General features: G+C 36.4%; 1 protein-coding gene across 5 annotated transcripts in view; it reads right to left on the reverse strand.

Annotated features, from left to right (window-relative positions):
- The window catches only part of DPH6 (diphthamine biosynthesis 6), a 200,734-nt gene that overhangs the window by 80,657 nt on the left and 95,252 nt on the right, over positions 1 to 24,825 (reverse strand). Inside the window, exon 13 of one of the 5 annotated variants that reach the window (XM_082057969.1) lies at positions 334 to 408. The exons of the other annotated variants lie outside the window; for them this stretch is intronic. Coding sequence (XP_081914095.1) covers positions 346 to 408 — 63 coding nt within the window. The 3' untranslated portion in view covers positions 334 to 345. Of the gene's footprint in view, positions 1 to 333; positions 409 to 24,825 lie in introns of those variants that run through there. 5 annotated transcript variants of the gene reach the window in all.

Below are 24,825 nucleotides of genomic sequence, written 5' to 3' on the forward strand. Positions count from 1 at the left end.
AGCATGACTAGACGTCACTTATCTACCAAGACAATTATAGCAAAGATAAAACAGCAGGAAATAAAATCAAGTGTGTCCCATCTGAGCATTTGTCACAGAACAGTTGTAACATTTGTAAGTCACATTAGTCGCATGACCCCAACGTGACAAAAAATAAATCAAACATTTTTGAGTAATACAGTTGCAGTTAGTGCTAATTTATTACTTACTACAGTCATACCAGCCTTCGCGGGAATCCCATCCTGTTCAATTGTCATTATTAAAATTACTCCCTTGCCACAGAAGCTGGGAACTGGCACGTATGCAGAGAAGTAAACAGAAGCCTCTTTTGCTGGTGGATTAGTCTCAACATTGCCAGTCTTGTTTACTGGGCATTTGACCTTGATAGAAGCAGTTCTCAGGTTGGCCCTTAATGAGAGAAAAATCTTACTAACAATTCAGGGATTTTAATGCCCAATTTTCCAAAGCAGGAATGTCATTGCAATTTCTTAATTTGATATATTAATGACTTTTACTGCCATGAAATTAGATTGCTGTAGAAGACTAGCATGTTACAGATTCCAGAGTGGGATTGATCTGCTCGATCAGCTCTGATCAACCCAAGATTGCTCAGACAACGAAGAGGGCTTCTTTCTTCTCTACAAGCTGAGAGTGTTTCTTTCTATCACAGAGGTGTTGGGTTTGTCTGTCCTGACCAGTAAAATATGGATGAACCTAAATACTGTAATTACCACTAAATATATTAAATACAAACATTAGATTTCAACTGAATCAGTCTGTTGTTTTTCTTCCATACAACCAAGCATGCCATGTAATTTACAATGCCTCATTCAACCAACTTATATTCTAGCTGTTACAAAGCAAAACTATAGAATAACTGTACACTTTTTTTTTTTTTTAATAAAGGTAAAGCATATAGTTCTTTAAAAGTTTACTACCTCCCTGTCAGGAATAAAATACCAATGATGCAACAACAACAACAACAGAGCTCAGAAATAAAAAACCCCAGGAAACAACTGGTTTACTATTTCAGTCTAAAATAAGTATATGGCAAAAACCATGGTGCAAAAATGCAATTTCCTGCTTTTAACCTGTATCTCATAACTAATGAGGCCTACATAGTATCTGGATGCGCTAGGTAATAATTTTATTTCCAGTATCATTCCACAGTGCCCGCGACTTGTTTTAGTGTTGAACCATTTAGTTGCTTTGCAACATTTTAACACTCTATTTTGAAATGCAAACCCCTGCCTTTTTAGACTGAGAGTCACTAATGTGAAAACTACTATTTCCTGTATACTAAAAGTACTCCAGCAATAAGGTGCGTAGGTTACTTATTCGACTCCAAATGTTTCAGAATTTTAGCCTTAGACTTCTCAAGCCTTCTTCACAATAAGCTGAACAGAAGCTCTTTGAATTCTTATAGACATCTGTACTGAGGCTCTCAATAACTGAGGATTTTCATCTGGAAGCCCACAGACAAACAATCCATAGTCCACCTTGAGACATTTAAGAATCAAGTCTGTCCCTCTGCAGTATTTGTGTTTGTATACATACATACAAATAAACATAAGAATACTATCAGCACTATATATATGACGTATATTCTGGTTATAGGTTAAAGTAATTTCATTCAAAAAATGAAGTATATAGAGACAACAGGAAGACTTTCAAGTGCTACAGTGACCTGAACAAGGTAAAGTATGAGAAGGTGATCCAGCCTGGTAGGTCAAGACATCGTAAGTAAGTAATAAAGATTGCAAATAAAAATAAAAAGGGAAAGCAGGAAGAAAATGCAAATCTAGAAATTATACGAAAATTTCAATTTTTCTGAATAGTCAAATGACATTGGTGGGGCTTACTGCAATGCAGTAACAGCTTAAAGGAACACCTGTGGGAAAAGCCATTTGTGATGACATGTGGTAGAAACAGCTACTGATTTTTGTCTGTGGGAGAAACATACTACACACGAGCAAAACAATTTCATAACACTGCAGTTCGGAAGTTTCCTCCAAACTCAGATACACAATTACACCCTACACTCTAAATGTGTAAGTTAAAATTCTATATTGATTTTGTCACTTAAAACTCAAAAGCAACCTATTCTCACAAGTCATGCACTGTACAACTTTCTTTATAACCTCTTATACATCTATTATTAGAGTTCATTTTTTATTTACATAATCACATCTGCATTTTATGTGGGAACCCTCTTTCATATAGCAAACAGATGTTTTGCTTATTACAGGGTTGGTTTCTTTGCTTTTAAAAAGTGCTATATAGCTAAATCTATGTTTTCTTCTCTCATCCACTACATAGTACTCAGCTTTGAATGGTCTCCTGAACAGGGATCTCTCATGTTCTGGTAGTTGCACCTTCCCTGACCCATTCACACAGCACTTTCGTCATTCTCCTGACAAAGGGAGCACCATGCCTCATTTCATTCACCTGACAGTCTAAACCAGGAAGAGCAGGGAGTACTGCTGGGTTCCACTGGCCTCCCTAATGGATCTTAGTTCACTCATTTCAAAGAGTATGGAATTGGCAGGTGTCTGGAGACTAAGATGAGGAAAGATGACCCTGCTCCCTCCAGACAGGAACTCTATTCAGAAAAGACAGAAGCATCATTTTCTCTAGTGCTGAAGCTACACAAGTAACAAGAGAGTGAATTACAGTATTAGTCATTCCTCGTGCATACAAACAGGCACTATTCCAGAGTTCTGAGACTCCACAGAAAGAAAAATGAACAATGAGAGCAATGCAATACTAATTTGCAGATAAAGAACTAAGACTTAGTACAATTAAACAATTTGACCAGGTCTATAAAGGAAGTCTTGTGTGTGAAACAGATATTCAGCCACTTTTCAGTGAGCATCACAAGAGCTTTCCACCTTTCACATCCCACCTGGACCAATATGCTTTATAACTTTTAGTCCAGCCTGTCTGAATTATCAGTAAAAAAAATGCATATAGATGTATAACATAGTCCAGCAATAGTAACACCATGTGCTCCTAATCAGATTATTGTTTTCATGCATGTTGCTTTCATCCTCAAAAATATTTATTTAATTGTAATTTATCCAAGTTTATTAAAAAGCATTTTAATCCACAGTAAGGATTTAATAGTCAGGAAGTTGTTTCTGAAGGGTATATAGCTCTGGAGACGTAAACACAACATTTATTTACAAACATACACAGCATCACCCAGAGCTCCTAGAAGTGACTCTGTCAGTAAAGCTTGAAGTTATTCGAGTGGGACAGCAGAGTTTAGTCTCCAGGACAGCCGAGTCATTTGCATTGCAGCTGACAGGCTACTACAGTGCAGTCTTCTGAAATATCACAGTTAAGTCAAAATTGTTATGCACAGGGAGAGCAGTCGCCCTGCTTGAATAAGACGTAACTGACTGGTTCTAAAACTTTTTTCTAGGATCACAGTAGGAGTAAACAAAAAGTCCTGTAATGATAAAGCCCCAAGCCTTGCAATATCCAAGTGCCTCTTGAACAATTAATCGACCTGACAGCATGATCTCTGTGATATACTATTGCACTGCTCATGCGGCCTAAAACACTTGGAAGTGCTAAAATGCCACCCCATAAATAACATCAGTTCCTATCAGTTTGAACCTCCTGGTATGTAAGGTTTAGAATCCATCACATATACAATACACAATATTAACCTATGAAAATGCACATGATATTGTTGGCAAGTGTATATCTCAAGGGTGCCTTTAGCAGAAATTAGATCTCTAAATAAAAGATTACACCAAAAATTCCTGCTTGAAGCCCTAAGAGAGTGTAAGTTTTCATTGTAATTTTCCCTCAGTACTTAAAGCTTTGCTCATACATATGCATCAGACCTGCCCATGCTAAACATCTCTGGACATTCCCCACAGCTAAGTGATAACAGGACCTGCAAACTATGAGTTCTCTAACTCTGTGTCTTGTGCCACAGTAATGTCACAATACATAAGTGTCTTCGTTCACACAAGATAGCAAACTGGAGAAATCTGTACAGTTTCTGAGCTCTCAGTCCCATGATTCAATTCCACAGAGCAACACTGCCTTTGGTACAGTTGCTTTTCCAACTGGGACAAAAAACTGAAACGGTCATGGACAATGGAACAAAAATTACAACAGTACACATCACCTAGCACAGTGCCACAGGGAGGTTTCACCTCCATCTATACCTACAGCAGGAGTTTCTCTTGTTTTAAGTGAGTGCTATGAGGAATCTCTTTCAAACTAATAAAATATTTTAATTGCAAACACACACTTGAAATGATACATATTAATATATTAACTACTACATCAGTTAAAACTATGATTTTAAGTAAATCTTACATTTGTATACCTCATCCATAATAAAAAACCAATATATGTCTTTAAAATATTTTAAATAATTCAGAAAGATCCAAATCTTTCAGTATACTGCTGCTGAAAAACAGAATACAACTATGATAATTTTTTAAAGCTTGTTATACCTAATTATTATACTTATATAAGCATCTGATCTGGAAGCCAGAGTAAAGGGTTTTCCCTAACCATGAGTAGCTTTTCAAAGTGCAGGTTAAAAACAGTATCTTTGTGGATCTTCCATCTACTGTTTATATTGTTAATGTATTTTAAAGGCCATATCTTTTACCACTACAGCTGAAACTAATCTCTTTCTTTAGCATTTAAATTACTATCTTTTCACTGCCTTTTTTTGAGGGCCACAGTTGCATCAACACATATTCACAATCAAAATCTTAAATCAAATAGCATATGTGTGGCTATCAGAAAAACTACAACCTTATAAGAGAATATTTTAAGTCTTCTGGGAGAGAAATGGGACCCACAAATGTGAAAAGATAAATCTGAAAGAAAAACATAACTGAGATTTCTCATTTTAGAGCTATTATTAAACCCTTAAAAGCTAAATGCATTTTTGTTGAGAAAACAATCTTGTCATAAACAATTCAGAACAATCCCAGGTCCTAAATTGCTAAGGAAAGAAGAGTTGGTTTCCTATGTGAAATTCCTCTGAATCTTCAGAAGGCTCTGGATAGAACTTTACAGTGATTCACAGACTGGTATAAATTTCAGAAATCTATGCAAGTCAGTGTAAACTGCAGGAAGCTGGAAGAACAGACTGTGATTTGCAGCTGTTATTTATATGCATGGTGTTTTAAAGCACAGTAAAGAGATGAAACAAATTACTTCCTTTGATTCAATTTTCAGTTTGGTGTTATATGCTTAAAATAAGCAGAGACGCAGGATGAGAACTGGAAGATGTATACAGAACTTCTAATTAAATTAGAGGACTAATAATACTTAACAACCTTAGTAACCACCTGATTATTTTTTGTAACTAGCCACTTAAAATTAAATGCCTTCAGAGCCAAATATGTAATAACTGAAAAACGGAACATAAGCAGGCAAATAAAAAATATCATTACAATAGAAAATTATATGGTTGAATGGGGAGGGGGGGCGGGGGGGGCGGTGCGAAGAGAAAAAGGAAGTTGCAGAAATAGGCCTAACATTTTAAACTTGTTTCACTTCACATTCTTCTGTCCATAAATTTCACTCTGTATTTATACATCTCCAGACATCTGGCAGCTTAGCCCGAGTAGAAACTTGAAACACACTTGTCAATATTCACATCTCAGACATGTTCACCATAGAAACACATATCAAGCCTACAAAACATACATAGCAAACTGACACTTCTACTGTAAGTCTTCCCTATTTCATAAGAACTCTGTCCACAATAGTAGTTCTTCAGCTTTATTTAAAGTTATTTTAAATTCTTTTCAAGGGGTTGCCTTCAACTTGACCTTCAAGCATACTTACTGCATTTAATTGAAAAATCTGTTTAGACAATAAAAATTAAGTAAATAAAAATCCTGAACACATCTCACTTAATTTGCTACATTTGTAATTACCGTTATAATCTTTCAGTTTAAACGGAATTAGCATATCACACAAGAATATACCCTAGTAAAGCTAAAAGATCAGTACGAAACAAATAAACACCAGCATTTTACCCAGCATTGGTTCCTTATATTTCCATCCCCCTGAATCTTGTAATAGCTACATTCAGTTTTTGTATCCCAGCATTCTCTAGACTGTTTTTACATATGCAACGGTAGTATTTCCAAGGTGACACTTCATGCATATTATTAGCACCTCATAGCAAATAATAATTGTAGTCACTAAAAGATTCTCATACCTTGGGTAAATTTCTTACCCTACCAATGCTCTGTCATGCCATAACTGGCATGTAACAGACCAAAGTTTCACTCTAAATTTACTTAGATAAGAGTAACTTAGAGCAGAATTTTGTTATCTAATACCATTCAATATCCAGAAGTGCAGATGTATTGATGATGAATAAAATGAAAAATATATGACCACAATAACTACTGTCACAGTTATTCAAATGTTATATAAAATTACAATTTCTGAAAATCTCAATAGCTTCATTATATACACATGTTTCTAAAGTTTTGAGTCTCCCTAACCTATGACCAAATTCCACAATGGCTCAGCAGACAGCAACTCCAATGGAGAAATGCAGAACTCAGAAAAACAGAAAACATTATGAACTACAATTTAATATGAAAATACAGTTAGTTAACTACCAGTATACTCAAAATAAAGGATTTCTATTTTAAAGTACTGTCATGCTGAGGTCTCCTGAATACTAGTTAAATTATGAAGGCAGTTAATTTTTTTGCAAAGAGAATAATTTTATATAATCTGAAGGGAAAAAAATATAAACACAGGAATAAAAATTGTGTGTAAGGCAAATATTATGAACAGCCATATTTCCTGCTTAGCATACAAAATGACTGAATTGTGAGCAGTCATACAGTATAAAGCTAAAGCAAAGAAGAATGGCAAAAGTGGTGGTGAGGTGACAAGGCAGACTAGCAGTGTTTCAGACCCACCTCCATGATTTACTTGTATTGAGACATTATATATACTTTTTGTAAATTACAGTAATTAACTTTTCAATACTCTGAACAGGAGAGAAGGCTGGGGAAGCTCTCAGACATAGGGGGTTTCTGCTGAGAATGTAATAAACTGAACTAATCACTTGGAACCTGCTCATCTTTAATCCACTCTGGTCTTTCCTCTCGGGAAGGGAAAACCCCAGCAGTCATACTGGAGGTCTTGCTCATCCACAGCTCTCTCCTGCTTCCTCACCTTACTCTCATTTCAAATTACAGTCTTGCATGCCCTATATCAAGTATTTTTCAGAACAGTTTTGATTCAGTAAATGAGATGTCTGCAAGTATGCTTGACATCTTAATATTCTGCAACATTCTTCTTGAGAAAACAAACACTTAAGAAATTAATTTTATGGCTTGACCATTATATAAGAATAAATTAAAACCTATTTTTTTCTGGAAATTTCATTCGCATTTTTAAATTTAAGAAAAATATTCAAATTCTGAAAAAAAACAGCTTTATTAAAATGGTGGCAAATTAAATCTTGGCAATACTTGATATTTTTCTCCAAACTCTGAGATATTACATCAAAAACACATCTATAGGACTTCACTCAGTTTACTTCTTGCACTAAGTTCGTACTCTTTACTTAAACAAGTTAAGTGTTGAAAACTTTCTGCTATATCCCACAGCTACATTGTTCCATTTCTTTTTCCTATTTTGTTTGAGAATGCGGGAAAGGGACACTTTGCATTGCTCGCTACTCTGGGCAGATTCCTTACTTTTCACAAATTGCAAAAATAGTAATGTGGAAATGAGCATATTAAAGTTTGTAAAGGCCTCATATAATAATATAAATGTAACTAAATAGTTTTCCTACACTTTTGCATTGTTTTACTTCCCTTCTACTTTTTTTTTTTTCTTTTTTTTCCTTCTATCTTTGTGTTTTTCTTTCCTTTTTACTATAGTTCAGAATTCTAATTAGACAGGGGAAACTGTGCTGAACCCAACAGCCCAAGAGAGAGGCTGCCCCAGCTCCACAGCCCAGACCCAACCTACAGTGCGGCTGAGAGCTTATTCCTGGTGGGTATGTGCACACAGATCATGCATATGCACCACATACATACAGATGATACACGCGGCCAATCACACCAATCAATGCGGTCACGGACACAGAGCACCCACATCAGAGACAACACCAAAAGCCTCATCCCACTCCCCTCTCTGGTTGAGCAAGATGAAGGTGCATTTGTAAGAATATAAATATACACTTATGTACAATATGGATCCTTCTGGAAGGCAGGCTCAGGCACGTGGTCTGCCCAGCAGCTGCCCCTGGTTCCCAGTCTACTCAGTTGCTACCACCTGCATATATGAACCCTTGAAGCTACTGCCCCACTCCAGGTGCTGCTGCAGACCCCACACTCACAAACAGACATGCACCTGCACACGTGCACACACCCAAAGATGCCCTTGGTTTCACTCACTAGTGTCTCTGCAGGCACCCACCCAGGCACACAGACACCCCGAACCATGGACTGACTCTAGTTGCTGGCACCCAGACACCCCCTCCAGGCACACTCAGTTAGAAAGCACCTCACACAGGAAAGAGCTGGAGAAGAACTGAATCAGAAGATAGTCATATAGACCAGGTTTCTATGATGGTAGATTGGTAGATTACCCAGTGGATATTGTCTATCTGGACTTCGGTAAGCCCTTTGTCACTGTCTGCCGCAACACCCTCATAGAGAAGCTGTTGATGTATGGGACGGCTGAGCAGACAGTGAGGGGGGCTGAAAAATGGTGCAAAAAACAGGGCCAGAGGGTGTAGCTCAGTGGCACAAAGTCTCACAGATGGCCAGTAATATGCAGCGTACCTCGAGAGTCAACATTGGGTCCAATCCTGTTCAACATCTTCATTCATAATCTGTAAGATGGGGCAAAGCATACCCTTTACGAGTCTGCAGATGATACAAAACAGGAAGGTGTGGCTGATACACCAGAGAGTTGTGCTGCCATCCAGAGCTATCTCTGGAGACATGGGCTGATAGGCACCTCACAATGTTCAACAATGAGAAGCTGAAAGTCCTGCACCTGGGAGGAACAAACTCTTGCTGGGGACCAGCTGGCTGGAAAGCAGCTTTGTAGAAAAAGACCAGCAATGTGCCTTTGCAGCACAGAGAGTGATGGTATCCGAGGCTGTATTCAGAGGATTGTTGCCCGCAGGCCAAGGGAGGTTGATCCTTCCTCTTTACTCAGCTCTGGTGTGGCCACACCTGGAGTGCTGTTGTCCAGTTCTGGGCTCCCCAATACAAGAGACAGAGTTTTCAATGAAGGGCCACTAAGATGATTAAGAGACAGGAGCATTTCACCTACTAGAAAAGGCTGAAAGAACTTGGACTGTTTTGCTTTGAGAGAAGGCTCAGGGAGGGCATCTCATTTGGATATATGAATAATTGAAGGGAGGCTGCAAAGAGAACCAAGTTAGGCTCCTCTTAGTGGTGCCCAGTGACAGGACCAAAGGTGATGGGCACAAACTGAAACATGGAAGGTTCCCTCTGAACATCAGGAAATACTTTTTAGTGTGAAGGCGACTAAGCACTGGCACAGGTTGTTCAAAGAGGTTGTGGAGTGTCCATTCTTGGAGGTATTCAAAAGTCACCTGGACAGAGCCGGTGCAACCTGCTCTGGGTGGCCCTGCTTGAGCAGGGAGGTTGGACAATATAACCTCTAGAGATCCCTTCCAACCTCAGCCATTCTGTGATTCTGTGAAATATCTGTACAGACATGCACATGAGAAGGACAATTCGTGGCATAATTCACAGCTCCATCCCACATGTGAACGTGTTTTAGACATTCTCAGTCGCAAACAATAGTTTCATCCTGTTTTCCTTGGCCATTTGCTGTTCCTTCCAATGCTAATCTTTTCTGTTTTATTCTTTCCCATTCCTCTCACTTTCTCAGAACAATGCAATACAGAAGTAGCTGAAATGCCAAGACGGAGCACAGTACAATTTAGCTGGGGAAGTGCAGTACAGATGTGCTCCAACTCAATTTCCAATCTACAGACTGTATCTTTCCACTCCAGATTCTCTAAATAGTTTTACCGTAATGTAGTCAAAGTACCATGTTGACTCTGTCTTACATACAAATGATATTCTTCATCCCTATTTCTTCTTCCCTCAATCCTTTTCCCATTTTTACAGACCAACTGAAAACAAGATGCAGAGGAAAAACTCTTTGTAAAGCAGAGTCTGACTTTACTATATGTTTCTTCTGTGTCTAACAAAAAGGAAATGAGTGCCTCCTCCCATTTTATTAAGTCTAAGAGCTACAGCAATAGAACTTTATAAACTGTTATGCTAAATTTCTAGAGAACTCACAAATAGCCTAGGAGAATTTTTAAAAAGATGCTTTAGTTATGAATGTCCAAGAAAGAAAGTTACTTCAATATTTAGGTTCTCTCTGGTGTTTTATAGTAGTTATGTAATTGCAGGGCAGAAAACAGTTATTGTTTATATAAATTGTTTCCTTGAAATAGTGGCTTATTATATGACGTCATGAGGTTTCAGATTTACATCCCCCTGTCAGAACAAGTAATCAAGATTGTACTTTATCCTGGCACTGGGCCTGTTTTGCACTACTCTGTTTTTACAGAAAGATAAAATATTTGATTCTCAAAGGATCAAACCCAGTGTCTCACTGGTCAGGAACATGAAGTCCAGTAAAATACCCATCTATCTCCAGATGAATATCAGAAAGACTTATCTCTCTCTACATACTTTTCGTTCTCTTGTCTTCCATACTTCTCCTGACTTGGGTGACTGGCACAGCTACTCAGGATGTTAACACTCCAGACTATTCCAATTTCTGCCTTCAGACAAGGGATTTTCATAGTCTTCAGATTAATTCTTCATTCAGAAGTTCAAAACTACATAGAAAGCTCCAACGAATCTGAAGGAGATAGGGATATATATGTGCCTATTGTAGCAGAATCAAATCTGAAGAATCTTTTTAGTTAAGAACCACGAGAATACAAAGAACATCATAGATCAACCATCAATTCTTAGACTGAACCTGTGACATGAATGACTGGAAAAACAAAATTGTGGGTTTTTTCATACATGCTCATAAACTACATTGGAAGTCACTGACAGTCAATGGACAAAATCCCTTTGGAGCAAAGTAATTTTCAAAGAACAACACAATATGCATGCACAAAGTATTTTCTCCATTAATTTCTCTGCAGATTTCCAAATGTGAAAGATAAGAAAGAAATGCATGGAAAAAGGTAATGGAAAAACAGAAAAGAAGAACCACTTTGGAGTATGTGTTGTTCTCTCTGAAATCCTTATAAATCTAGAAAATCCCCCCCAGTTTTCCTCTTACAGCCTCCTCTCCTTCTTTTTAAACAATATAACTTCATTTCTTTCACATTAGTGGTTTTAATAGGATGTGGTTTCACAGAAAGCAATTAGATTTTGAGTATCTTCCCACAAAGTATATTAATTATTATCTAGAAAAATATGTTCTTAAGACACAATATACTTTATGTCAGCATTTTTATTTACTTTTTCATTTGAATGACACTGACACCAAATATCTCATGCTTCTTACTGCCTCTTCCCAAAGGTAACACAAAAAGGAAATGCGTGAATTCTACCAAACATAATAAACTACTAAATTCTATGGTGATACAACATGGACCCTACAAAAAGTGGTAAATGAACTCTTTCGATCAGAAAGGGCGAATATGGAGAAAACTTTACCTAAGAAGTTGTATCACCTGTATCTTGTATACTTCCATAGATGCATCCTTCACTGGACATGTTCTTAACAAAAGATCATCTATAGAGCATATAATAATTTAAGTAATTTACATAGTTCCTGTTATCAGAAAAGGGAATCCTCTTGGATATGTTTTAAATCTATCACCAGATACTGGAAGTAAACTTTACAAAGAGGCCCAATGTAAAAATATTGATTGAAATTTTTTATCAATATTAAATTAATACAAATAGTTAAACAGTAATGGTAAATGGAAAGTTTCAAAGCTATAACATTTTTCAATCCGTTCTGTACGTTCTGAGCTCTGCTCTCATATCACCAGATGTTGTATTTCTACATTCTATAATTAAGTCACATAGGAAAAGATTATTAAACGTGATTCTTTTCCTTGAGGTTTTTAAAGATTACTTACTAAATAAAAGTTGTTCACTCATCAACAATCACCCTCAGAACTCAAAGTCAAGCCATATGACCGAAGTCAAGTGGAGCAGGCAGTGCAAAACATTTTCTGAGAAACATCAGTAAAGAAATTACAGAAAATCTGAACACTTGTTGCTTTTCTCTCAAAAGTTACCAGACCATATTTTAAGAATAAAATATTAATCAACCTTTAAATATAGAGATGTGAAGATTTTTTATTCTGTCATTTAAACAATTCAACCAGCATATAACACCCAGCAAAGTAATAAAAACACACTCTGGCTTCTAAAGATTGTTCTGTGCAGTGCAATACTAAATAATATAGGATCTGGGGTTCCAGTTCAATAAAATTCTCATTTGTTTTTTGTAACCTGTAGACAAAATGTAGGAATCTTGTTACAGAAATCATATTTTTCTTCAATGGTACCACTCATCAATTATGATCTTTCATTGCCATAGCAATTTGTCTGAAAACTTAATCAAAGTTGTAAAGTATGGAAAAGAAAGAGATCAAGAACTCACAGAACCTCACTCACACAGAGCTACTATTCTGCAGACAAAAAATAATTTTGAATGGTTTGGGCTGACATTATTAAAACATGCTTTTTATGCAGAACCCTATAAACACTTTCTTCCAAAAACCCCACACCAACACACTTAATCACATTACAGTACTGCAGTACTATTAGTTTCACGCGTATCTTGATTCCACATAGTGGGTGGTTGAAGATTTATTTATATTGAGTTGCACCCAAAGGTAATTCAGTTTTCAAAAATCAGAATCCTACAATAATAACCATCTGAAAGACAGCAGCCCGATGATCAACCTCAGATAAGAACTATTTGAATCCCATGGACAGTAAAGTAGGTCCTTAGAAGTGACAATTTCCTTTTTATTTTTCCCTTTTTTATTTTGATTTTGTTATTAGACCCTCAACTCGCAAATGCTCAACTGTCACAAAAGATCAGTGTTACTGAACCACCGGCATTAATCTGTTGTTTGAAATATATAAAGAGAGACAAATAAAGGAGACATTGCAAAATGTCTTCCTCAAGTAGAACCAGATATTGAAATGATAAATAACATAACCTATGAGCACTAGTTATAATGTTCTTGGGCAGAAGAGATTTCTAAATACCAAAGACTGTTGCTTCATTGTCAGATGGTCCATAAATAAACCATCGTCAATTCATGACATTGGACCTTTTCTTCTTGCTATGCTACTGTAAATAAGTGTGTTCCCCTTGCCTGTCTGAATTCTACATGCCTATTTCCAGAAATGCCGCAGCATATAAGTAACACTGTCATGTCCGTTTTGTCAACTACATGCTGATTATCCTTTTCTATCTGCAGTTCGGGAACATTATCAAGGTCAGAAGCAATCGCTCAGAACACTGATCCTGAAGCTCTTGTGTCTGATAATTTCTGTAAGGAATTTTCATAAATAAACTTAGTAATGCAATTAGTGGCAGATCTACCTTCCTTACATGCTGTAGAAACAAAAATTGTACCAGTAACCTGTCAAGTATCTAGTCAATGTGTTCATTTATTGCATGTAATCATGCCTTATTCCAAAATGACACAAGTCTAATTTACCGTTACCATATCTAAGTTTCATGTGTGTTTGGGCAAATGCCCACCTCCTTCAACTCTCCTGACCTCCAATTTTTTTATATTTTTTTTTTTCTTTTTTGACAAATTGGTTATGAGGCATTTACAACTGATGCACATATCGCGAAATTATTTCTGCCAAGCTTCCTCCATGACCTGCCCGTGGGACATGACATGCTCTGAGATGCATCGGTCTATCAAACTGAATCTTTCCAGGACAATGCAAATTATGACAAATTCCATCATCCCGCATTATGCGCTTCATGCTAATCTTCCTAATTCGAGAAAATCAGAAGGGCTTGCTGTTCTGCTGAAGGGCACGTTGTCTGAATGAATGATGGTGAAAGAACATTCGCAATCCCCTTCATCTTCTAATCCCAGCTGTGGCCACCTCTGCCCTAAAACCACTGAGCAACCTTTCCTCCTATGTAATTCTTGCACCAGAATTAACTCAGGATCAGTCTTTTGACGGAGTAGAGAGAATAAGAATGATTTTTGTTTCTGGACTTCAGTGGTATTACATCTTTAGAAAAGCATTTTTAACTAAATTTTCCCCATAGACTTTTTCTGCCTATTTCTTCTAGTCTGCCAGACTTTCACAATAGGAGTGCAATCTCCATGAAAAGTTAAATTACCTCCCAGAGTGGATTTTAAACAATTTCAGCAATAGTTTTCAGGCAATTTCTGGTCTCAAGCACTTTTGACTTTGCGAGTTATGCTGCTGACTCAAAGCAAACAACCAACCTGCAAAACACCCTTCAGAAAGTCCCCAGGACAGAAAACAGCTACATCTCTGAATCATTCTTCACTGGCTCAGAAGGTGGCAGTATTACTACATGAAAGAAACTTTCCATCTATCTAGTATTCCACATCCACATTGCTGAAATAAACATGTTTAATTCCCAAAGAAGCATATATTTTATCCTGTGGCATAATTTACTTATAACATTAAAACTCAAACATGGAGCAATTTGTAGCAATAACTATGATTATGCTGTTAGTGGCCCAAATGTCACTGTCTAGATTAGGCTAAATGATACCTAGCACCAAAGAGCTTCTGTGATTTATTTTTTATTATCACTGGTAGAACTTGCATGCTTAAAAGGCTCCCCATTCAAATTATTCAGTCTTCTGAATGACTGAGGTAATCATAGAAAATCTTGTATGAAATGATACAAGTTTTAAATCATAGCCATGCTTAAAATATATAAATGTTTGGGGCAGGCAGATATGTCATTACAGATTTAAAAATAACACTTCACAGCAAAAATACAGTGCATACCGCAGAAGGAGAACTAAAATGTATCACAGTTTTTACAATCCGCAGCACTGAAAATTAAAAGGGTTTAGAATCAAGAAAAGATGTATTGCTTTATGAAATTAAATGTATGTTTTAAAAACATTCTCAGAAATATTAATAAATATATTTATGAAGCTGTTTCATTAAAAAGTAGAGAACATTAAGATTTTTAAATAGGTTTTGCTTTAATTTATATCTCAGCTAACCAGATCCTTTTCCTACCTATTTATATAGCCAGAACATTTCAATCTACAGGAACTCTGTCAATATTACAGATAATATTTCTTTTCTACTATTAGTTTAAATTAGAACAGAATTCTTATTTATGAAAAATGAAGTGTAAGCCATACTTTCTACTTGAATAAGCTTTTCAGAATGAATAAACAAACACAGTAACTAAAATGCAGACAAGTTTTATTTTGCATTTATGGTCCATGCTTTAATGGAATCTTGCATAATTGGCTCGATGCTTTACTGAGTCTTTGTACATGCCTAATAAGTACGTAGCACAGATCCACATTAAAGTATTACTAAGAAGAGACAGGAAGATCTTTAGCTTTATACTTCATTCCCAGTGAGACCCAAACCCTCAGAGGTAAATGACTATGTGAGCATCATTTCAGCAAAAGGCACCGGGCACACCCTGTGCTTGCTGCGGCTTGTTGACATGAACCAAGGCAGGCAGACACCAATAATACATGAAGTGCGGTTCAGAGGCAATTAGGATCAGTTGTCAAGGCCAGGCCATTAATGAAAGAACATGTCAGAGGAGCTGGAGACTTCAATGGTTGAGGGCAAGAAGGCGATTTAGTGTGACAGATCGAGTCCTTCCAATGTCCTCAGTGGTACATGCTAATACCAGCCTTAACAACCTTTTGTGGCAGTGTATAATGCGACTAACATGGACTTTGATTCAGCAAAATGACTGCTGCCACTGTTAGTCTGTCTCATTCCCACAACAGTAAAAGCACTGCTACAAATAATTACCCACTTCCTTCTCCCCCCTCCTCCATTAAATGCAGCAGTCCTTTATGCATGCCATACTGTTTCTCACTAGAAGGTCACAACGTTTATCATGCTGCTTTCTTTTCTTTTCTTTCTGTCATGCCCTTTCTATTTGTTAATATAATCTGAAATTATCCTGTAAAGCAGTTCTGTTCAAGCAAAAGGAAATTAACTATAAATTCACCATTACCTCATGTGACTAATAACAAACACAAAAAGAGCAAACCAAACTGCTCTAAAGGATTTACTACTTATTCTGTCAATTATGCAAGGAAAATGCTGCAACGTGAGATAATTATTAACATCATCTACTGGATGAAAAATATATGGCAACTTTAACCTCCACAAAAATTAAATCCTGAAGCTTTATACATAACTTGGCACTTGCTTGTTTTTCCTATTGTTACTGTCAGCACTACCAAGCGCTAATTTCTATAAAAAGCTGCAGACCTCAAATTCCAAACACTCAATTACAGGATGAAAGGAAGCATAAACGTAGAAAGAAAAACCTGAAACAGGAGTTCTATTGTAGGCACAGTACTGAAGTCAGGAGCAATGTCTTCACTGAAACAAGACAATGTTGTGTTTTCTTTATAGAAGATGTGATCTGTTTTATGAAGGATAGTTTTCAAGTAAGTTAAGACTTCACAAACCATTTCTTAAGTACATTACCTAATTTCTAAAGTAGGATTCTGGTATTCAGTGCTTCTTTCAATATCAATTGCTTTCTAAAGTTTCAACATTCTGGCCACTTGAGAATAAGCTATACCATGCATTTAGGTGTGAGAAATTTGTGTCTCCAAAAATGGCAAAAAAAAAGTTGGTCATATTCACCAGAAATCCCCACTAATTTCAAGGGGTAATTAATAGATTTGTCAAAGTAAACACTGTCCTATCAATGATAAAAATTACATCTTGAGCCCTATTTTACTCACCTTATATCAGATGATGTGGTTCTCCCCTATCACTTCTGTCATTCGGCAATGCCTGAACTGACCTTTCTAGAGGCAATACTTACCTGTGAGTGACAGGAGAAACTATCTCCAGCAGGATGAGTTTCCTTCTCTCTCTTCATTTCTCTCCACTTTGCCTACTTTCTGTCTGACTCATTTTATTTTCTCTCTCTTCTTTACATCATTTTTTTTTTGTTTATAATTCTACAGCTAACCTCTTCTTAACCGACCTTTGCCAACATTCCCTTTTCAACCTATAGCTTTAACCTTTTGAATGTCTACTTTGTTTTATTTGACATATTTTTCTATTGTTTTTTTTTTTCTCTGAAACTTTCTCCCTCTTAATTTTATTCTTTACTATTTTCCTTTTCATTCTTTCCTTTCATCTTGCACCCTTGTCAGCTCCTGGACCCACTGAAGGTAAAAGAAAAATCCCATGACTACAATACGAGTATGCTCTAATGCAAGTATTTAGCACTGGCTATACTACCAACATCTGTGTGTCCAACACAAGCAGCAATTGTTGGCATTTAACATGATTAGTGGTACTGGTACTTTTTTGATGGAGTAATGTATAAAGGATGAGATTATAACAATTATTACACTGTGCCATAATTACAGATCTGTGGTGCAATATGAGGAACACTAAGCAGAAATATAACTGGAGACAGCAGTGATCTTTTATAGTTATCTACATCTATTGATTATTTTAGATTGCAGTAAATATGCACAAAGGAAAGTTATATTTAACTCTCAGCATATATGCTAGGCATTAAGATTAAATCAAAATTTAAGCATGTGGCTAACCCAGTTCATCCTTAAGATTTGGTTTCAGATTTGCATTAAAATTTTATCTTAAATATTGATGCCTCTACAGATAGGCCAGTGATTACCCTACCCTACTTTATAAATCATCTTGATTAAAAAAAAAAAAAAAAAGAAGATGGAGAGTATTATCAGAGGAGCATTTAAAAAACCAAAACAAAACAACCCCAAATAAACAAATACCCCCCCCCCCACACACACACATCCCAAATCATTGTACTCTATTGTAATATTCTCTAAAGAGCAGCAGAATCTCTAGGATACTTAAGGGATCAAGACACACCATTTAATGCAGATTTTCATTGCTCTGTGCTTTTATGTAATACTACTTCTTTTCCTTTTGTGCAACTATCATGACTTTTTAAAATTAATTGTAAAAATTTGCTTCAAGATTATTATTCTCTTTTGTAGATACATACTTACAAAATATTTCCTGCACAATTAAATAATGTCTTTCATTTACTAACTCAGGTTTTCATGATATGTTAATAGATGGTTTGGTAATAATAATCATAAACATAGGAATCAATTATCACCAGATATGTAGATGACAGACACAATTAGCTAAAAAAATACTCTTCAAAAACATTTACTATAATGAAATTCTGAAATCTTACTGTATAAGAAACCTGTCTGTGGAATTATAAGAAATCTTTTCACAGAAATGAATTACGCTTTAATAGTAAATAGGAACATTCTTAAAATAAACTGGAGAACCAACCACAAATAAAATTCTAATATTAACATATTAGAACCTGGAGTATTTAATAATTAAGATATATGTCTAAACTGGAACTGTTTTCACTATCCACTCATATATACACACATATTTCTCTTCTGTTTGCTACCAATTCATTTCAAATGCCTGAAAAACTCAAAATGCATTCCAATGTAACAGATGCCTTATAATACAAAGCTTGTGACTTTAAAAAAAAAAGCTTGCTTTTTACAGAAAAACCATATATCTCAAATTACTAAAGTGGGGGAATAAAATGGAAAAAGGGAAGGGAAGGGAAGGGAAGGGAAGGGAAGGGAAGGCGGAAGGAAGGGAGGGCGGAAGGAAGGGAGGGCGGAAGGAAGGAAGGAAGGAAGGAAGGAAGGAAGGAAGGAAGGAAGGAAGGAAGGAAGGAAGGAAGGAAGGAAGGAAGGAAGGAAGGAAGGAAGGAAGGAAGGAATCTTATAACAGAAAAAAACAAACCTTTCTCACCAAATGCAAGTGCTAAGAATCACAGCAAAAGAAATATAAAAAAGAATTAGAAAATCATTTCTCTGCCTAATACAAACAAATCATCTTACATTTACACAGTATGTTTCATCTCCAAGGACCACAACATATTTCACAAATAGTTTTTCTGTATATTTAGTGGAAAATTAATTCAACACTGATATAGTGCTCCAATTGCAAAGAGAAGAAACAGATCACACTAACACCGTATAATAACTGGGAGGAAAAGAATCTTACATAGTTGACAGTGAATGTGTAATTTTCTCTAAAATGCTATCTAATTATACAACACGACCAGAACTTTGGAGTGAAAGCTCTTATTTTTGAACTCTGCCTGGATTGTAACCACAAGTTACAAAAGCCTCAACTTTATTTCATTGTACTTACTGAAAAGAGCAGTGGTTCAGGAAGCAATGCATGACAAGTGTCATATACAACATGTTTTCATATATGAACAGGCCAGAATCAGCATGAGTAAGTCACCACAAACCCAGAATATAAAACCAACTACAATTTGGAGGTACAACAGAAGGCAAACAACCAGAAATTACCTTCAAATGAGTAACAACCATGGAGGAAAAACATGTAAACCTTTGAAAACACTTTGGTTAGCCTTAGAAACAAACAAATGATACGTCAAAAATTGCTCTCTGTCCAATCCTGGACTCCTTAAACCTAAGAGAAGTAAATCTCTTGGCATAGGCAAGATGTAAGCTTGGCTTTTCCATTTCAAGCTACTCTAAAATGCAACAGTCAGGTTGACTAAGAGATGTTTCCTTGTTTTGAAAATGTTGTCCTGTCTCATTACAAAGAGTTACTAAAAGAATGTTCTGAAACCGAATTCTCTCACAGGATTTCAAGGCTGTTTTTTTGTTAGGCTGATAGAGTTTGTGGTGAGAAACAGTATAAGTGAACTTGCATAAAATGTGTTCAGTCCCTGAAATGTCACGTTGAGTTGAAAGCTGTGCCTCTAACAATGGACGGCAGACAATAATGCTGTCTTGAAATAATGTGGTTTTTTTCAGGTTTTTACAGTAGTATAAGGAGGCTGGGTCAGCAGAAATCAAAGGATAACAATTATTTGTGGTCCCTTAGATTAAAAAAGAAAACATGGGGAAACAGTAAATAATCCATGTCCTTAATAGATAGACAATCTCACCAAGAGCCATGGAAACAACCTATATGGGCTCTCAAGACAACCACCTTTGGGAGACAGATGCCCTGTGGTTCACTTGCACTGAAAGAATGCAAGAAGAAAAACAGCCCAAAGAGCAGCACAGTGCTTCGGTTTGAATTCTCAAACGCAAGTGACTATGGTTTCAGCAGTAATAAACACCAAAAAGCAAAGAGGTTTCAGATTTAAAATAGAAGCCAGAACCAGAGTATCAAAAGCTGTTTGGAAAAAAGAAGTTTGACATACTTTTGAGGTTTGATGCTATGTGTATTGGTACAAAGGACACCAACTTATCACAAACAGTTCAGCTTGAATTTACTTTCAGTACTAGAGAAAAAAATATAGCTTTGCTTATCAGGAGATGTTGGTATCTCAGTATAAGAGTACTTCTGCAGAGAATTAAAGGTGAGGAAATTACTAACTTGATGTCTTGTAACACTTAGCAAGTTTGGGGTACCTTCCCATATAATAATAAAACTGGACTACAGCAGAAGGTGTCTATTATGAATAACCAAGTATAAGAATAGCTGTAGGAAACAAGAGGGAAGAAGGGTTGGTCCACGTGAGTGACCCAGTAGGTACACAGTAACACAAGGAGTCTTCACAAGTGGAATTTGGGCAAACCTAGTCAGCAGAAATACCAGCTACACAAAGAATCAAGACATTATTTCTGTGTATGTTAGAGAATGTCTAGGGATGAATTATGTAGGGCATGGCATGGCTCACAAACAGTTAACCTAGTGAAATTCGAAGAGAAAGAACATGAGGACTTCAAACCTGTCACAATAATCACATAACCTAACCTCTAGAGAAAGAGACAATGTTTCAGTTACTGAACTCAACCCTCAGGCTCTCAGGCATCAAATCTACAAACGAAAACAAACTGGGATGGGGGATGGAAGATTTGTCGCGCCAAACTGCCAAGATAATGTAGTAGACCCAAAAAAATTTGCGAATAGTGAATACGTAATTTTGAAAAAGATGTCTGAACCCTGCTTAGGAACCCTCCCTTAAAACATACTGAAGCAGAAGATGAAGAAGTGGTAAAGAGCATGAATAAGGGGCATGTTGATGGGAAACAACATGGGTGATTGATCTGAAACAAATGCATCAGCTTTTGAAGCTAAATACAAAGTGAGGAGAACTACATGAGCATAAATTCTGCTATCTTTATAAGAACAATGGAAGCTATGCAAGGGAGATTTCAGGAGAGGTAAGTGGAGAGAAACAGAAGACAGTACTTAGGGGAGACACTAGGACAGGTAGGCTATAGCCTCTAAAGCATAGAGAAGTTAAAGGAGATTATAGTGTGTAACAAAATTACTGCATATTTTTAGTAGAGCTAGTTTTTTTAAAAATTAGAGATTCAAATTCTTCTTCTCATCTTCTGGAGACATTTTTGTGAGTTTCAGGACTGAGAGATTACAGAACAATTGTTTCATTAGAAATGTTTCCCTAGGTAATTTTTGTTCCGTACAGACTTTCTGCACCATTCAATCAGGGGCATACTTGTGGCTCAGTTTCACTTGCAAAGTTACCATGAAAGCACTTGAAATATATTATGAGCCTGGAAGTGCTGCTATAGAGTATAAAGACATTAAGTAGGCCTGTTGTAGGGATTTTTTACTTTAGAGATGTCTCGGCAAGTTTTCCTTTTCATGCTCAGGCACACTCTTTTGATCCATTAAGTATATTTGGTATTGCACAGCATTTGCTTCTACTGATAAGCTGTTTGAACACTAGGATGGGTATTTCTAGGGAGATTTTTTTTTTCAAAGTAGGATCTTTTTTCTGTTATAGGCTGTAACTGTGTAATGATGTTCTAAAAGTTCTGTGGATTGAAGGTACATAACAACTAAGGATTTAGGATCTGTAATGGCATGTTCTTTCAAGTACTTCCTAACACTGTATTTGGGTGGTTCTTTTCACAGGAGTGTTTTCTTTGATTAAAAACCCCCTTTAGATGACCAAAATGAGCATACAAAGTATTCTGCTCAGAATATAGGTCTTATTAAGGGTCTTCTGACTGTATATTATATCTTTTAACAGTTTGGTACAGATTTTTATGGAAATAGGTGGACTCATTTTTCTACACACTGCAGGTTTTAGGTTACAGTTTTGATACTGATTATAGCATTTAGGAAAGCAACGCTGATGTAGGAACACTCACAAGATGGCTTGGCAGAAAGCTGATAATTACAGAATTTGTGGCAGAAATCAATAAAGAAGTCTAAGTTTCCAGTCCATATAAAATTTTCACCTGTGTATGTCAGATATGCTATAGTATAATTATTTAGAAATTCTTTTTCAAGGAAGCCAATGAAAAGGTTGGCTATTTGTGGAGTTATTTTCATGTTCATTGTTCAAAAATCTGGTACGGGTGAGACTGGTGAAAGCATAGATGTTCTCATGGGGGAACAGAAATGTTTATTGCAGTTTTTCAAATTTTGGTCCTTTTCTTGTAAACCTTCAAGGAGATACCATCATGAGGTGTCACAGTGGCATAAAGACCAGGAACACTGCAGAAAGTTAGGAGGCTGTTGGTCAAGGGGCTCTTTCTGTTATGGAATCTATGGAGAAAGTCTCTTGTTCTCTGTGGAAAACTTGCTGGATGCATAACAAAGGACTGAGGTTTAGTGAGGATTTCATGGATGGAGCAGTAGTAGATGAAGCCTATGGTAGTAGACCTGCCCAGGTTCCCTTGTTTGTGGATCTGTGGGAGTAAGTAATCCAAAGGATAAGAGGTGAAGAGAAGTAGTTGCAAGTTAGTGAAATTAACTGATTTTATCTTGGAACTCTCTCTTTGGGAGCTTTTGCCATTAGTGGCAGCCTCAGTCCTTGTGGCTTATGGTTACTACAACTGCCATTTGTTATTTCTGGCTTAATCACTACTTGGATGTTGAATCTTACAGATTTTAAAGCATTTCTCTCAGTGACAGTTTCTGACTGGTATTTATTGGTGGTTATTACAAAGTCAGATCTTTTGCTAAGTCAAACAGTGTAACAGTTGAAGGTGTGATTTTATCTATTATAACATTTTTAATCCTAAGTTTTTGATGATATTGGTGATCTTCTGTCACTTGTCATATGATGCAATAACACCGGGAATGGCTTCAATTTTTTTTTTTTACTATTTTTTTTTTTAAGAACGTGCTGAAAAAAAAATCCTCTCATTCTCTGCCTAACCACAATTATTCCTGTGTTTATAGGTCAGAAACGCTGGTCTCTGTCAAGGACAGAAGTGGTTGGCTTGTTTAGGCTGGTAATGTTGTAGAATAAGATTGTGATCAAATACTGTTATGGTTATTGCTTATACAGTTGCTTCCCATTTTACTCTTTTTACCTTAAAGCAAAATTTCAAACCTATCTTTGGCATCAGCTCTCCTTAAAGAACCTAGGAAATAAAGCTTATGGGAGCAGAAATATAGTACCCACGATACAGTGGATGGACTCCCTTGCAGAGGGCAGTGATTTTCATTTGGGTAGAAGATACAAGAATAAGCACATCACCAAGGTTAGCATATCACTAGGATTAACGTATCACTGATTTCATAGGCTGCTGAAGATATTCAGCTGGACTTCAAAACAGGATGATGAAGATTCTCCTGTCTTGGATTGGGTTGGTAGGACTTGGAAAACTACTTACTCTACGTGCCCTTTGATTACAGAGATACCTGGGAAGAGGCTCTCCCTCTTCACACTAAGCAATGTTCAAAAAGATGAATCATTCTTTTGGACTTGATGAGGGCTAGATGAGAAAAAATAGGGTTGCTAACAGAAAAGCGTAAGTAGGAAAATATACATTTTAATTTAAATCCTTCAGATACCAAGGGATTGTGCCTAGAAGAATCAAGGCAATGCTTAGAAGAATTGGAAATATGACTGCCAGCACACACTCAGTCATGCATTGCACATGTTCAGTTGCTTGGAAAGTATGATATTCACATCAAATCAAGGGAACAAGTAGTTACTTGGAATGGGCTGCTCATAGTAATCGAGCAACTTATGATTCATCTTTGTTACTAAATCCCAGGCAGGTTTTCCATTAGTATCAATGTTGCAAGTTTTCCACCCATAAATTAAATTCATACATAAATTTTAAGTATATGAGCAGAACAACATGGGTTTCCTCCCACATAGAGAGGCAAATTCACACATAACTGCTCATAGACTTAGTAAAATAACAACACATTTCCATAAGACTGCTAAATGGCAGACCACCAGCCTTCATATTTGTCCTTATCAGGAAAGTGTTCATATCTGCCAATAATTAAGCTGTAATCACAGGCATAAAGCTTTATTAGAATACTGAAAAATAGTTTGGTTTATCAGTAAAGTATCATAAGTATATCATAAAGTATCATAAGATTACTTATGCTGAGCACATAATAAAGGTTGAGAACTGTCAGAAGAATGCATAACTCCAAACCACAAAAATGTTAAGTCTTCTTTCTCTTAGGTAAGGAAAATGTTGTCTGACATTATTTAGAAAAGGTTATTTGTTATTAAGTAACTAAAAAAAATTCTCACAGATCTATGGAGCAAACTTTTAAGTTACACTCTTTTTGTGTTAAACTCACAATT

This window comes from Streptopelia decaocto (genome assembly GCF_964273445.1).
Source record: "Streptopelia decaocto genome assembly, chromosome: 7".
Lineage (NCBI taxonomy): Eukaryota > Metazoa > Chordata > Aves > Columbiformes > Columbidae > Streptopelia > Streptopelia decaocto.